The sequence below is a fragment of the Sminthopsis crassicaudata genome, chromosome 1 (genome assembly GCF_048593235.1).
Source record: "Sminthopsis crassicaudata isolate SCR6 chromosome 1, ASM4859323v1, whole genome shotgun sequence".
In the NCBI taxonomy this organism is placed as follows: domain Eukaryota; kingdom Metazoa; phylum Chordata; class Mammalia; order Dasyuromorphia; family Dasyuridae; genus Sminthopsis; species Sminthopsis crassicaudata.
This window is the reverse complement of record NC_133617.1, coordinates 730,788,180-730,805,498: the sequence shown is the minus strand read 5'-3', so window position 1 is coordinate 730,805,498 and position 17,319 is coordinate 730,788,180. Positions and strand designations below refer to the sequence as shown.

The following is a 17,319-nucleotide window of genomic DNA, read 5'->3' as shown; positions in this document are numbered from 1 at the left end:
ATATATATATATATATATATATATATATATATATATATATATATATATATATATATATATATATATATATATATATATATATATATATATATATTCAGGATTCAGAATTAGAATGCACCTCTGTGGCCATCCAGTTCCCATCTAAATGAAAGTTCCCTCAACAAAATGCCTGATAGTTCTTTTTTTTTTATGTGTCTATTTTTTCTTTATTCCTTATAGTTAGTTTTTTTGTTCTCTACTGTGCACTTTTTTTTTTACTTTATTCTTTTTTTTTTTTCTTTTCATCCTCCCTCAACTTCCCCAAGCAGGCTACAGTTAAGCAAGGATATATTTACGTATACATATATAGATATACACATGCACATACATAGGCACACACACATACACTTACTCCCCCTACACAAATCTTTCCTATCCCTCATAACTCTGCTTTAATTATGCTCTTTAACTTACTTTGCTATTCCTTTTTTTTTAATTTAAAGCTTTTTATTTTTCAAAACATATGCATGGACAATTCTTCAAATTAATCGTTGCAAAACCTTGTGTTCCAATTTTCACCTTCCTCCCCCATCTCCTCCCTAAATGGCAAGTAGTCCAATATATGTTAAAGATGGTAGAAATATATGTTAAATCCAATATATGCAAATATATTTATACAATTCAGATAGTTCTTTAATAAGGGGAAATCCATCTGATGATTTCCCAAGGCAACTTATATTATTTTTGGACAGTTCCAACTGTTAGTAAGTTTATCTTGATATTAAGTCTCGATCTTGTTCTTCTACCCTCCTGTTCCTGTTTTTGTCCTTTGGAGCCCAACAGAACAAGGTAAATTCTGTTCCTATTTGACAGCTCAACAAATATTGGGAAGCTGCACACATGTCCTGATCTCCCTAGTCATTTCTTCTGCAGGCTTGCCATCCCTTCTTCCTCCAGGGACTCAAGATCCTCTATAATTTTGGAAGCCCAGCTCTGGATATTTTGCAGTTGCTAAATGTTCTTTAAATGGAGCTCACTGGAGTATAATAAACTAGCTATGGAAGACTGGCAGAATGCAAAGAAACTCTTACTTCTTTACTTCTAAATGCTAGATTTCTTATAACCCAACATAAGGCTGCCTTTAACTTCAGGGACTATTGACATATGATTGGCTTACAATAAATTTAAAACCTCATGATTTTTTCCAGCTAAATGCTGTAGAGTTTTTCCTTGTTTGTATAGTGCTTGTGAAGTCATTTTTTTGAACCCGAGGATAAGACTTTTTATATTTAGCCTTTGGTGCTCATTAAAATTCATTATACTGGACTGGCCCCATGTTCTATCCTTTCAAGATATTGTTAAAACCTGACTCTTTCACAGATGATGTCAGCTAGTTTTCCCAGGTTTGTGTCATCTTTGAATTCGGTTAAGAATGCCACTTAAATCTTTATCCGAGCGACTGATAGGAATGTTAAACAGCACAGGGTCAAGTGCCTGGGACATTCCACTAGAAGTTTCCTTCCAGGTAATATCATTAATGAATGACTATCTTTGGTGAAAGAAATTTAACCAGTCCCTGTTTGACTTAATTGTACTATTATCTTGCTTAACTTTCTTCGTATTTTCTACTGGAATAGGATGAGAAATTTTATCCAAATCAAGGTCAAATTTCTAGATAAACTCTTCACTGGACCTCAATTTTCCTTGTGAAGAAATAAAAGGGTTCCTACATCTAAGTTTTCTTCTGAATCTAAAATCCTATTTATTACTTTGCTGGTTAATGAAAAATCAGAGGGTGACTCTCCCAGCTACTAAATAGGAGCATGTTAATACTTTCCCACAACCGTTTTAGTTTAAGACTGAGATTATTCCACAGACAGTCCATTCTTACACATTATAATGAGTGGATGAAATTGTTATTCATGACAAATTGTTCATTTTGCAGGCCAAATGCTATTCACATACTCCAAAAATGAGGACCTATAATAAGGCACGAATCTGCTAAGCTGGATCAAGTGTTTTGCTTTCTTTCTGATGATGCCAAAGAATAATTTGGGAGAGCCAAATGTAAAAAAAAAAAAAAAAAAAATGGAGGAAATAGATGTCTCTTCCAAACCATAAAATATTGTGCTGTATCCTCTTTATATAAAGAAGTTAATTCAATGCAGCGTATTTGATTAAGTACCTAGATGCGAAACAACACACTGGAATATTGGAATACAAAAACCTAAGAGCTAATTCCCGCTCCCAAGGGGGCAGGAGGTATCAAGACAAATATACAAATCACTATAATGCAAGTCAGAAAAGAAATACCACAAGAAAAATATAAATTGCATAGGATTGAAAACAGGAAGAAATCTCCTTGTAAGGGAAAAACTCAGAGAGAATAAGGAGAGCTTTTTTTTTTTTTTTAAACTAAGGAAGCAGATTTTAATCTAATATTTATAGCATGGTAGAGCTTCATCAAATAAAGATCCAACATGCTCCTAAATGAGGAAGTTTCCATGTACTAAACTAAGTGTTTCTATATAAAGTCTGAAATTGAAATGCTTAGATAAAGCATGAGGATAAACAATGAGAGATAATGGGTGGGATAATGGGTAGAGTATTGGATATGGAGTCAGGAGACTTGACTTTGAATCTTGTCTCCTACATTGAATAGCTGTGGGACCCCACTTAAATTACTTCCTGCCTCTGTCTTCTCATGTGAAAAACACAGATGATATTCACAGAGTTATTATTATAGGGTCCAGATGAAATGACAGGTGCAAAATCATTAATAAACTTTGAACTTCTAAGAAAAATGTTAGCTATCATTGTTATAGTATATAGGCAAGTGGTGCAGCAGATAGAGCACCAGCCCTGAAGTTGGGAGGATCTGAGTACAAATTTGACCTCGGACACTTAACATTTCCTAGCTGTGTGACCCTGAGTAAGTCATTTAACCCTAATTGCCTCAGCTAAATAAATAAATAAACAAACACATAAATAAATAGATAAATAGATAAACAAGTAAATGAATGAATGAATATATAAATAAGCAAATGAAGTGCTATCTCTGAGTCCCTGGAATCTTAATATATGAGCTTTGACCTATTTTAGCTTGTTTCTAGCCCCACCATGACACTCTCTTGCATAAGTTCTGCTTCCAAGTGTAAAACTTCACCAACACTTCTAATTCTAGCTCCTTTATAAATGACTAAAAGGTAAGCTTCTTGAGGATAGAGAAGGTCTTGTTTTTGCACTCCCTACAGTTCCTGACACATAGTAAATGCTTAATAAATGTTTTTTTCATTTATCCTTTCATTTCATTATTTTATCAATAGCATGCAAAAGAACTGAGCATATAAAGAGACTATAGCAAAATGGGATCGTAGTATTGGGAGGAACCATCCTCATTTGACAGTCCTGAACTGAACCCAAATGCAGTGCTACAGAATCAGCATTTTAAAAAGTGTTTATAATTTTAAGTTATTTGGAATTAATAAAATTTTTAATTTTTAATTTTTAATAAAAAATATGTTGGGTAATAGTATACCCTATTTCATGGATATGCTATTTTATGCTCGGCTAAATCCCAACAGATGGTGTCCATAACAGAAAATTAATCAGAATTTTGTTCATACTTCTATTGGCCGCGGTAGTTATTTGTTTAAGTTATCTGTGGTCATAGGTGACTATCAAAAAAGGAATTCATTTGAATTTCCATATGGACTTTATATTTTGCAGGAGGGATCCAAACGAAGTCTACTGGGGAATCCCAATACTTGTATTTGCGAAATAACTTAACATACCTTCCATAACAGAAATGTAAAAAAAGATCCTAATTTGTGGAATTATTTTCCTCCTATTTCATTCAATGAGAATATATGCTGATATTATAATTTATCATGGAATGAACATGCTTTTCCCCTAAATATTTCTTTCTTTTCTTAAAAAGTTAATTCGTATTACAAATCTAAACACAAGCACGCACGCACACACACGTACGTTCTGATTTCCAGTGTTTCCAGTGTGTATTTAAATCCTGCGGAGTGAGCTGTCTGAAGCATAGTGAAATTAAGAAATTTAGTTTGGAAATCTTAACCATTAAGTATCTCAGGCAGGATTTAGTTTGGAAACCTTAATCATGAAGTGTCTCAGGCAGTATTTGAACCTATGTTTTCTTGCTATCAAATGTAGCACTCTCTACCAGTGCTGTCAAACATAGACCACTTGAATCAGATACAAATGTAATTGGGAAATATTTGAGAATGTAAATAAAAATACAATGGAACCCAAATAATGTTAATGTGTGGTTTTCTAAATCGAAATGTAGCCTGTGGTTTGGTGGTCACTGTTTCTGTTTGAATTCTGACACTGCTGCCCTAGACATTATGTCATGCTGTCTCTTATACAAACTAACAACCAGAATAAAACTGCACCATCAAAATAATAAAACCTGAAACAAATTAATATTTCATATGGTCTCGGTTCTTGGCCCAAATCTCCAAGCGACAGAGCCAAAGCTCCAGATGTGCTGAGCTGTCCACAGACTTTACCAGAGCAGACACAGGGGAGGGGGGGACTTCAAGGATTGGGACTGGGCAGCACAGTGGTCAAAGCACAACACCAGTGAATTGAGCATCCTCACTGACATGATTCTTACCAGGGTGTCGGTTGGTCGGGTTGCAGCATTACACTCATTGTCATCAACCACAGACAAATAAGCTCCAAGGACGCATTTGACAGCTCGCATCTGATAGCCTTGGCCACAAGTCACACTGCACTGGAGGAAAAAAAAAAAGAAAGAAAACACAAGGGCACAGAGACCTCAGCCAAGATTCTCTCCACAAAACAAAAGGAAAGGGGCAAGGATCCTGCAACTCAAGGGAGTCAAGGGCCTAGCACCTGTGCAAGCTAGGTAAAACAAGGAGACTATCTGAATCATTATTGTTTGTCCTTCATTCATGACAGTGACATGAAAGTGAACTGGATATAAGTGAGAGTTTAAGTAAGCTGCCTCATTGTCCACTCCAGAGCCATCTGAGTCCAGTGGCAAGATATACATCAAGATGATGAAGATGGCCCTGGTTGAGATAGGAGACTTTGGCCTTTTTAAGCTAAATCTTCAATAAGATTCAGTTTGACTGATACTGCACCCATCCAGTGATTAAGACTAGGCAGCAACTGAGGCAAAGAATCTTCCCTTTCACCTAGTCCAAAAAATCTAAAAGAATGAATGAATCTGGTGGGGGGGGACGACCCTCAGGGTTTCTAGCTGAAGCAGAAATGATCTGGATCACTTGAAGCAGAAATAACCCAGAACTCAACCAGGTAGAAGATTAGATTCTCCAACTGTGAGTAAGGCAGAGCCGCTCTGATAAACACAGGACATAAAAGAAATCTCCTAGTCGTGATGGACACACATTCAAAAAATGTGACAGCATTATGACATGCTCTGCCCTTTGACCCTGCTCTCCAAATGACTTAAGGACAGAGGAGGTATTTGAAATAAAGTAACTCTCCTTTTTCTACTCAGTCTTGCTTAGGAGTTCAAAGCTTTTTTCTAATATAAAATATACATAAGAGAGGTGAAAAAAATGGCTCCAAAAACTATTTGAAGAGAGGAATGAAGAGACTTGGATTAGATGCTCCCATTCAAGGTCTATGATTTTAGGAACAGATGGTGTTGGGTAACAGGAGGAAGGAGAGAAGAAGTACTCTTTAAGGGATTTCCTAAGAAGCATTTCTGTCCTTCTTTGTTTGCTTCACTGCATCCTTTCTTTAAGATGCTGTTTAAACACCATCTTCTGCATGAGCCTTTCCTGACCCTGACCAAACTTCCCTTCCAAATTTCCTCTACTTAAGGACTTTGTAGATCTTTGTCTTTGCTACGTTGATATTTATGTTGCAAGTATTTTGTGGAGTTGTTTCTCACACTGGAAGCCTCTTGTGGTTAAAGACTGTCTCATTCTTTGTGCTTATACCCATAGTGCCTATAGCAGTGGTCCTCAAACTTTTTAAATAGAGGGCCAGTTCACTGTCCCTCAGACTGTTGGAGGGCCGGACTAGAGTAAAAACAAAAGCTCACACTCCGTCTCCGCCCCTCAGCCCATTTGCCATAACCCGGTGGGGCCGCATAAACGTCCTCAGCGGGCAGCATGTGGCCCATGGACCGTAGTTTGAGAACCCCTGACCTATAGCATGGCACATAATATACGGTGATTGATTGACTCCCATTGAAAACAGTTATCATGCCTTAATTTATGGCAAGATTCTAGGAATGAGGTTCAGTACAACAAGCAGCTCAAATGTCTGAATGAAGGAGACTTTCAAGGAAAGAACTACTCTTTTAGGGACTATCTCTTCCCTGGAGACAAAATCATCTTTCAAGGTCCTTTAGCCAGAGATATCAAACTGGTAAAAACATTAGGTGATTAAATTTAAATGGGAAATGTTGAACAAAATAAATAAAAATACAATACAATTGAGAGAATATTAATTTGTGGTTTCCTAAGTATGTACCAAGGCACAGGAACTTGTTTCTATTTGAATTTGCCACCCATGCCATACCAATTCTTATTGTGGATGGGGCTTTGGGAAGAGAATTGATCCCTTCCTTAAATCCAAGTATCTCCCTTCCCACACAACCTGCCCAGGTTTAGAATGCACTTTAAAAATAAATTATATGGCATATAAAGTATAGCTTATTTATTTTAATTAAGCATTGGCAATGAATAGTGAATGTCTCATTGGCCCATCTCAAATTCAGTCCAAACCATTAACCAATTATTAGGTATTTATCTTGACGAGGCTAAATTCATTTTTCTTCTTTTTTATCGATGATTAGGACTTCAGTATACACAGTTGGGCTTTTAAGTCTCACAATTACTGTGACTTTTTCACCCAAATGGCCCCCACTCTTGTCCTTTTTGTACTGACAGGATTCTGATTCCTCATCCTATATCTGAAACTTAAATGTTCCAGAGGCTTTCCTCAAATAGGACACCTAGAGATTGAAAAGTCAGCTCAGTTTCCTTCTGCTCCCCCATAGTCCCTCCATGAGGCTCTGTCCAGCACCCATGTGAAGCCTCCTCTGAATCTTTTCTCATCTTTTACAGTTAGCAAGTGTAGTAGCTGATTTGAAGGCAGGGAAAGATCCACTTTTTTCATTTCATGATTTTGTGGAAATTCTGCTTTGGGAAATTTCTCCTTTGCCTCACTTTCCCCTCCCCTTCCATTGATCCAGATGAGTATTTTATAACTTAGTCTTATAAGGTTTTAGGGATCACTGTGAGTTTCTGTAATTTGCCGGATTACACAGCCAGCACACATCAAAGATAGCACTTGAATCTGGTTCTCCCAAGTCCTTCTAGTCACTACTGTTTGCATCTCACTGTTTATTTTTACTGTTTGTTTTTTGAGTTGTTGCTATAATAGGCCTGGAAATCCGGCCACCATGCAAATACATTTCTAAGAGAGTTGCTTGGGGCACTCAGAGAGTAAGTGACTTGGCCAAGTCCACACATCTTGGATGGGACAGAGGCAGATCTCCCTGACACTAAGACCAACCTCCTTCCCCACCATCTCAAGCTGCCTCTTGCACCAGACATGCCATATTATATTTGTAACATACATACTCTAAGAAAGCCGTAGCCAAGAATAACCTCTAGCATTAATCCGGCTGATTGCTTATGGTCTCTGGCCGGCTTTGCGAGCCCCAGGATGGACGTGTGCAGCAAGGACCACAAAAGAAATAGCAGCCCAGGGAACGAGGGCAGAATGATTTTGCCAATTAAATTAGATCTGCCTGACTGCTGACCAGTTCCAGTCCTTGCATGGCATGCTGGGGACATGTTTAATCCCCTCCAACGGCACGTCCCTTCTCAGCGTCTGTCTAGAGAGGAAAGAATGTAGTCGAGAACCTTGTCATTTAAAATACCTGTCCCCACGGCCCTACTTGCCAGGATGCACATTCCTGCTGCTGACAGGTCTGCACCGAATCGGGCTTGGTGGCAAGGTCGCACAGTCGGTCATTCAGCCTCTCTTCACCAAACTGACACCAGACCTGGCGGTGCTTGTGCCCCTTTCCACAAGTGACCAAGCACTGAAGGGGGGAAATGGAGAACAGGACACGTGTAAGGCAAGGCTACTCCTGGACGATGCTTCGGGGTTGGGGGTGGGGAGACCTGATCTCTTCCTGAGTCCAAGTGGCCCTTCTCACATAGCTTGCCTAGTGTTGGAGTGGGTGTACCAAAAATAAATTATATAGCACATAAAGTAGAGCTAGTTTGTTTTAATTAAATTGCTTCAATGTCCCGTGAATGTATAATCAGCCCATAGTCAACTCAATCCAAACCAACAATCGTTTATTAAAACATCCATTTATATGTAGGTCACTGTGCCATACAAAGGCAAAATGAGTATCGGCCCTACTTTTAAAGATCTTAGAATGTATTTGTACTTATAGGAGTGAAAGCTATGTATTTAAATTATCTCATAAATTCTAGCCTTTATGAGGAATATCTACCAAAAAGAAGGTTAGGTGGTTCGAATTTAATGGTTGAAAAATAATGGTGAAGAAGCACCAAGAGTCACTTAATCATTGAACAAGAATTATCACTCCAAGAAGCATCTGGCCAGTGGAGGCCATCTCCTGAAATGGAGAATCCACAACTGAAAGCATTAAAGATGCTTTTTTTGGATATCTTGCATGATTGGATTGTTATGAAGTTATTATTTATATCAAGTATAAATTTCCTTATCTGTATTTCCATTACTTGCTCTGTACCTCAGTTTCTTCACCAGAAAAATGGGAAGGGGGGAGGAAATAGACTCAGTGGCTTCTAATGTCTAACTCTAAATGTCATGTGATGATGGGAGGTTCTTGATTTTTTTAATTTCTTTTTTTAAACTATGGACTACTTTGACCATCTGATGACAGTTATGAATAATATATATATATATATATATATATATTTGTTCAATTGTGCTTGATTCTTTTTTTCAAAAATTATTATTATTTTTTTTTTATTTTCAAAACATATGCATGGATAATTTTTCAACATTAACCCTTGCAAAACCTTGTGTTCCAATCCTCCCCCTCCCCTGGATGACAAATAATTCAATATATGTTAAACATGGTAAAATATATATAGTAAATCCAATATATGCATACATATTTCTACAATTCTCTTGCTGCACAAGAAAAATCAAATCAAGAAGGAAAAAAGTAAGAAAGAAAATAAAATGCAAGCAAACAACAAAAAGAGTGAAAATGCTATATTGTGATCAACACTCAGTTCCTACAATCCTTTCTCTAGGTGTAGACAGAATAATATTTTTAAATTAATGAAATAAAATGCTTTAGATTACAATAGAAACTAATTATACATTTTTGACAAAATAAGTTTGGGGACTCAAAGTTAAGAATGTCTACCTCCATCTGGTAGCTGCTCAGACCATAAAGAAAAGAAAAGATAAAGAAGTGCTGTGGTAGGGGTGGGGAAGACATCATGTAATCAATCAGAGAAAGGAAAGTTTGAGCACTCAATGCATCTCCCTCATTGGCCCCAGCTAGGTTTCACTTTACATCCAGACCATCTCTCTCTACTCTTCTGATATTGTTGTGCATCCTTCATTTTGAAGAAGACCAATGACATCATCAATGAGTGATATCTTGACTTGCATGTGAATTGGATTAAAGTGAAGTGGAATTGGGCAAATTATCAATCTTGCTCTCTTCTAGAATCATTAGAGCCAATGGAAAGACAATAGTCAGGATGAATGCCAACAGCCAGTATACCAGTATACAGTATAGCCAGTATAGTATAGAATGACTTTGGCCATCTTGATTCTGATGTACCTTCTAGATAAGAGACTGTGTCCCATAGAGCCTTAACATTTTTAGCTCTAGAACTTGCTCCTTGTGAGACAGAAAATTGAATAAACAAGGGGGAAATGCAATAATAACTGCCAATAATAATTAGAAAAAGAAGTATGAATCAGGTTTCCTTGATGAAGACCTCATTTCTCAAGTGTATAGGAAACTGAAATTTATGTTTTTAAACAAAGAGAGTGCCATTCTCCAATTGATAAATAATCAAAAAAATTATCTATATCCAAAGAGCTATAAAATTATGCATATCCTTTAACTTAACAATACCACTGCTAGGCATGAATCCCCAAAAAAAGATTTACAAAAAGGAAAAGAACCCATATGTACAAAAATATTTATAATAGCTCTCTTCTCAAAACAAAAATTGGAAGCTGAAGGGATGACCATCATTTGAGAAATGGTTGAATAAACTGTGGTATGTGATTATGATGGAATATTATTGTACTATGGGAAATGATGAGCAAGATGCTCGCAGAAAAACCTGGGAAGTCCTTCATGAACTGAAGCAAAGTGAAATATTGTGTGTACAAAGTAATAGCAATGTTGTAGAATGATAGGCTGTGAATGATTTCACTATTCTAAGCAATATAATCAACAATCCATGACTACTCTGACGGACTTGTGATGAAAAATGCTATCCAGACTCAGAGAAAGAATTGATTGTGTCTGAATACAGAGTGAATTAAATGCTTTTATTTTATTTTCCTTGAGGATTTTTTTGGGGGTGTAAGGAGATCTATGTTTTCTTTCACAACATGACTTATATTGAAATGGAATACTTAACTTCACATGTGTCTTTTTAATACAGAGTGAGGATGAGGAGAAAGAACTTGAAGTTTTAAAAACAAATGTAAAACTTGTTTTACATATAACTGGGGAAAGTAAAAATATTAAATAAAAAAGGACTCTCTCCTTGGGATTTATAACATTTTGATTAGTGTGTACTTCATATGACCCACTGTATGTAGTGGGTCCCAATCATGTTTCACTTTATATCTCAGTCATCTTCTTATCTGTCAAATCTCATGATCTGTAATCCCAATCAAATCAATAATGCCATTGCTCCTCGAAGGGATTTATTAAGTGTATACTCTAATGACTCTATTCATCCATATGTTGACATATCAAATCCAAATACCCTTCCTTGGGCCCAGCCTCCTATCTTATGTGTTATCTCCTCATATTATAATGTAAGTCCTTTAAACGGGGATGTCTCACTTTTGTATCTGTACTCCAAGGATATAGCATGATATCTGGCACACAGTAAATGCTCATTTTTTCCCCCACTAATTTGCTGAATCATTCATTCATTCATTCATTCATTCATTCATTCATTCATTCACAGACCTACCTCTGACCAGTCTCCAGATTTCCACTGTGGACAAAGGAACTCATTACATCTCTGAACGGTGACCTTCTCCTGGTGTCTGCATTTACTATCATCCAAGACATCATTGTGAGGGCTCACACAGATAGCTCGTCTTCTCTGTATTCCACTATCACAGCTCTTGGAGCACTTGAAGAAAATAGGAATAGAAAATGAAGGTTTTTATCTCTGACTTTATCTAACTTTTTAACTAAACTTTATTGGAAAAAAATCTATTGTAAAAGATAAAAATAAAACATAATAAATGTGAGAAGTAGTCTGGTCAAGTGGGACCAGACAGTTCTCTTGAAATTGTAGAGAAGAAGCTGACATGCTTTGGTAGAGGAAGTTTCCTCAGCTGGAAGTTTCTTACAGAGATTTAATCCTTCTTCCTATTACAAAAATAGTTGACCTAAAATATAGGCAACAAATGGGTCTTTGGCCTATCTTTTTTTTCCCCAGAGTCTGAGAATTGGATCAGTCTATTCACATGTTCAAGGTGATTTCAATGCTAGAACTAGATCACCAGGGGAAAAAAAATCACACTAACCTGTGAAGGATTGCAAAGCAATGAGCATTATATAAAAAGAATAATCTATATGATAATGTAAAACTAGCAGACACTAAAATTAAGGTCCATGCAATGATCTATCTTGGCAATGGGGTGCAGAGCCAAGAACAATGAGTTTAGAGTCAAAGGACCTCAGTTCAAATCCAAGGTCTGCCAGCCTACTTCCTGCAAAATACTGAAGGATTAATTATTAAATCGGTCAACTTCTTTCTCTGGCCTTCAATTTCTACATCTGTAAGAAATGAGGCCATTGGATTGGATGATCTCTAAGGACTCCTCCAGTTCTAAAATCTATGGTCCTATGGTCTACGAAGTTCTAACTTTTTGACCAAGTTTTATTGAAAAAAAATATATATATTGTAAAGGATAAAAATAAAAATAACAAATATGAGAAGAAGTCTGGTCAAGTGAGACCAGGCAGTCTTGATTCTTAGACCATCTTAGGATGATTCCAGAGGAGAGAGAATAAAACACACATCCCTTCTCTTGAGAGAGAGGTCATGTACTACGGTGTAAAATGCTCTATACACTATCATACAGGGTCAATTGCCTTTGCTTCATTACTTTCATTTGTTATAAGGGAGGATTCTGATGGGGGAAGCTGATATTTAAAATATTAAAATATTAAAAAATAAAAATAATCAGTACACAGTACAGTGTACTTGTAAGTAAGTGTTTAACGACTGGCTCTCCAAAGCATAGGACATCCTTTTAAGTTTAATCTGCATTAACATTTTCTCCATCATTTTCTTCTTAAGTCTAAACAATGAATAAAACAATAAATGAAGTCCTAGTTTTATTGCTTTTGCTGGATTTCCAAAGTGTAAATCCTTGATAATTTGACAATTAGTTCCTGAGACCCAACTCTGTGTGTGTGAAAACAAAAATATCAATAAAACATTTTTTTTAAAATTTGAAGCCAAGAATGGACAAAAGCAGAGGAATTTTTTGAAATCTAAAGTGTATATTTCCACAATTAAAACTGACTTACTGGGGTAGCCAGGTGGTGCAATGGATAGAATACCAGCCCTGAAGTCAGGAAGACCTGAGTTCAAATGTGACCTCAGACACTTAACACTTCCTAGCTGTGTGACCCTGGGCAAGTCACTTAACCCCAATTGTCTCAGAAAAAAAAAAAAGAAAGAAAGAAAGAAAAAGAAAAAGAAAGAAAAGAAAAACAAAAGAAAGAAAGAAAGAAAACCGACTTACTTCTGTCCAGTCTGTGTACCGCCAGCCTCCTGTGTTACATTCTCCAGAGCATTTTTCCCGGTTGCTCGGTTTGGGGTGGCTGCTGCAGAAACTGTCATCCACTTTCTCTGTCTTCCCCTCGGGCCTGTTGTACTTGGCACAGTAGATATCGAGAGTGCGGTAGCCCAAGCCACACTGGGCACTACATTCACTTTTGCCAGCAATGTGCCATCTACTCAGGAAAGAACAGGGCAGGGTAAACAAATGGTGGCAATCATTTGCAGGAAAAGCTGACGTTACGGCATGCAAACAATAATGGATGGAATAGTGTGGTGGGGCTGGCAAAATCCAATTCCAAACCACTTTCTCCTTTGAATTTTTCACAGATGCCAAAGTTCACAGAAAGAACATGGAGGTTGCCAGAGCTTCGTTCCTTAGGAGCCCTAGTACGGCTGTGTGGGTCAATGGAAAGGTTACTTGACACGGGAGTCTGCAGTGGCTACATCACTTTTCATTTCTGCTATTTTAGGCAAAGTATCTTCAAGGATCATTTGGTTCAACTGATACCATTTAATTTGGCTCCAGTTTTCTTGGCTATAGGAGCATCCAATGTTTGCAAAGCACTTCCCATGTATCACATCATCTCATTTGATCCTCATAACAACCCTTGGAAGCTAGTGCTGTTATTATCCTCGCTTGACAGATGAGAAAATCAAGGTGGAGAGCAAAGTTGCCTGGGGTCCCACAGCTAGAAGGTTGAAGTTGAGATCTAAACTCGGCTATTTCTGACTCCAGGTCAAGTCCTGTATGCATCCACTAGGGCACTGGCTGAAGCAACTACTGCTCAGGATTGGGGTGGGGCTCAACAAGGAAAAATGGGCAAAGCATTTTCACTTAAAAAGCCCGACTGTGATATCCTGACTCACTGGCATTTGTCCAGATACAGTCAAGTCAAGGAATGACAAAAATCTGACAGGATTCAGATGATTCAATGTTTGTTCCCATTACAAGCAAATAAAGCATTTAAAAAGCAAGGGACTTCACCTCTCCAGGCCTCAGTTTCCCCACTGTCAAGTGGAGGGCTTACTAAGTGATCTCAGAGCTCTCTGTCAGGTATGAGTCTGGACTTTATTCCAAGAACCAGGGCTGGGTCCTAATTACTGAAAACTCTGGGCTTGGGAATCAGCAACCACTGATTCAGCTTCTAGTCCTGCTCCTCATATCTACTAGCTGTGTTGCCATGGACAAGTCATTTTACTTCTGAGTTTCAGTTTCACCACCTGCAAAATCTATCTCCTAGGGATGTAGTAAGGATTAAAAGACCTTTGGCATGTAAAGAGTTTTGTAAACGTCAAAATTCTGTAGAAAGGAAAAGAGAGAGAGAAAGAGAAGGAGATGGTGAGGAAAAAAGAGAGGAAGGGAGGAAGAGGGAAGGAAAGAAAGAGAGGAGATGGTAAACTTCAAGAAACCAAGTCACACACTTGGATTAAACAATTAGATTGTTAGTAATTCTACGGGAGCCTTAAAATTTCTTAGCTCTTCTAGGCTCTGACAGACAGGAATAGCAACTGTAAAATCCTTGTTGAACTGAGAAGGAAGAGAGATGTTTTCCTGTGCTTGGTACCCCCTTTTATCCACAGTCCCCCCTGCCTATGTTCCAGCCTCCTTCTTCTCCTCTGACTAGGAGTTAGAAGGGATCCCACGTTGCTACATCCTCAGATGATCCATCTGTCCCAGGGAGGATGTAATCAAGGGAAACAAGCAGGAGAGAGAATGCCTTCCATAAAGGAGAGCCTCATCAGAGTCTCAGGTTGTACCCCTACTCCCATCAGCAATGGAAGATGAGGGAGGAGCTGTTGACCTTCAAACCCTTTTCCTGACCCCTTGGTAGTTATTGGTCACACTTGGAGTTATCCAAACTACCCAAGCTCTCTGACCCAAAAGCCACGTCATCTTGATACTAAACAAGCTATTATATCAGCGAAGCGCGATCCAGTCGGCCGGGGAATGCCAGCTACTTTAAGTTCGATGACCCCGGTCAGAGGGCATCTGATGCTGGCAGATTCCAAATAACAATGAATTTCAAGTAGCTGGCACCAGTGTCTCACTTTACACAAGAGCTGCATTCCTGAAAAGGTCATGAGGAAAGCAAATTTTTGTACAGTGAAGCACTATTTTCCCTCTTCTTTCCCAAATGAACTAAAGAGATACATTCTCTAGAGTGGAGGACCGGGTCTCAGGTCCTTCTTTTGTCCATCAAGGCTTCTTTTCCCCTTGCCCACTCTGACATCGAGGGCTGCCAAACGTCTCCCGGTACCTAGCACTAATGATGGTACAGTAAGCTCTGTCAGAACTGTGATAGTGAAACTAGTCATTTCTGGGTGACAGGCTGTCATGCTGATCTGAAACACGAAAATAAATGTCCTTTTCACTACAAAAACAGGCGCCTACCTTCCAAAGGAGAGACTCTCGGAGTACCATAATGAGGCAGCAGAGAAAGGGAGCTGGGAGCAAAGTCAGAGGAACAGTTCCTAGGCCTGTATGAGATATTTCCCTTTTCTGGGCCTCTTCTCATTTCTAAAATAGACATGTCGGTGTTTGTTATAGTTGAGGAATACAGCTATTCACACATGCTGAACTGAAGGTTGAGGACCAGTCTTATGCTAATGAAACCATAAATCAAGATGGTCCTCCATGAAGAGAGTAAGAATTGAGAGAGAAAAGAAGGAAGGAGCAATGAGAGGAAACAAGGGGAAAGATGAAGAAAGGAGAAGAAAGGAAAGACGGGGAAAGAAGAGAGGAGAGGAAAGTAGAAATGAGGAAAAAAAGGAAGTAGGAAAGGAGAGATGAGGAAAGAAGAAGAAAGGAAAGGAGAAATGGGGAAAGAAGAAGAGAGGAGAGGAAAGGAGAAAGAACAAGAAAAGAAAGAAGAGAAGAAAGGAAAGGAAAAAGAAAAGGAAAGAAGAGAAGAAAGGAAAGGAGAAATGATGAAAGAGGAGAAGAGGAGAGAAGAAAAAGGTAATGGAAGGGGAGGAAAGAAGAAAAGACAAAGGCAAGTCAAATAGAAGGCCAAGAACAAACCTTTGCATGATACTCGTATTGGAAGTTTAGGAAGATGACTAAATCAGAGAACTTTGAGGGTATTTCAGCAGTCACATACTCCAGTCTATAATCTAGAGGAAAACTCCCTTCTCCAGCCTACTTATAAGCAGAAAGCCATCTAATCCAAATGAAAGGAAAGCCAGCACCCCTTGAAGAAGCCCCTTAACTTCTGGACAATTCTAATAGTTAGAGTTTTTTTCCTTCCATCATGCTTTTTTGGGGAATTCTACCCATTGCTCTGATTTCTACCTTCAAGGACCAAGACAAACCACTCTAATTTATCTTTTCTATGATAATTCCACCAAGACAGCCACTATGTCCTCTCTGAGGCTTCTTCAGAAAAACAACTCTTCCTCCCTCAATGTATCCAGGCAAAAAGACCACGGACTCAAGGCCTTTCACCAACCTCATTGCCTTCCCTTAGCACAGCCAGCGAAGAGATGTTAAGAAGACATTCCCATCCCCAAAATGGGTACAAAAGATCCCAATATTATAACCAATCCGTCCCCAAAGCCGCTTAAACACATTTCCTCCCTTTCTCGAATGCTATGTTGCCTGCCTATGTCTTAAGGAACATGTGGTACAAACCTCTCTTGGTCTCCCACAGAAACGTCCCAGTAGTCAGAACATTGATGGGCACAGAGAAGCAGGTTACAGTGGTTTCTGTTAAGAGTGCAATGGTAACTTTGGGGGGGGCAGTTGTTCTAATAAGGAACACACCTAAATGAAAGGCCACAGAACAATGCTTTATCTCATCCTGTCATGGCATAAGCAGGGTGGGCTGTTTCCCTGAGGAAGTAACGCAATTATATGGAGAAACTCAACAGGGAGATCTGGCACTTTCATCCACCCTTTGATTCCTGGCTACCTTCTCTCGGCCTTCCGTCACCATATCCTTGAGGAAATGTCATTTTCCATTCTGAGCTGAGGGAGCCACGCATCCGGTCCCCAGGTTGCCAAAATACTGTACTAGCTGGGCCCCTGGCTATGAGAGGACATTGCAGGCTCTATGATCCTCTGCCTAGTCAAAGAAATGGATTCAAAAGGCAAAAGAGCATGGTATCCTAGAGAGTGGGTAGAATGTGAAATCAGGAGATCCTTAAAAAGTTACCTAACTGCAGCATCTCCTTCTGTAAAATGAGATTTGGCCAGCCAGGGTCATGATGAGAGCATCTTTTAAGTCTTAGAATACTATTTAAAGTGAGTTATTAATACCTCAGAGACCAGCCAAAG

The 17,319-nt window shown here is 38.5% G+C and overlaps 1 protein-coding gene across 3 annotated transcripts in view; it reads right to left on the bottom strand.

Annotated features, from left to right (window-relative positions):
• ADAMTS9 (ADAM metallopeptidase with thrombospondin type 1 motif 9) overlaps positions 1-17,319 on the bottom strand; it is a 183,595-nt gene that overhangs the window by 86,579 nt on the left and 79,697 nt on the right. For all 3 annotated transcript variants that reach the window (XM_074284175.1, XM_074284176.1, XM_074284177.1), the window contains 4 exons: positions 13,006-13,216; positions 11,211-11,375; positions 7,904-8,068; positions 4,628-4,747 (listed from right to left, as the gene is read on the bottom strand). In XM_074284175.1, the coding sequence (XP_074140276.1) occupies positions 4,628-4,747; positions 7,904-8,068; positions 11,211-11,375; positions 13,006-13,216 (661 nt within the window). The remainder of the gene's footprint in view (positions 1-4,627; positions 4,748-7,903; positions 8,069-11,210; positions 11,376-13,005; positions 13,217-17,319) is intronic.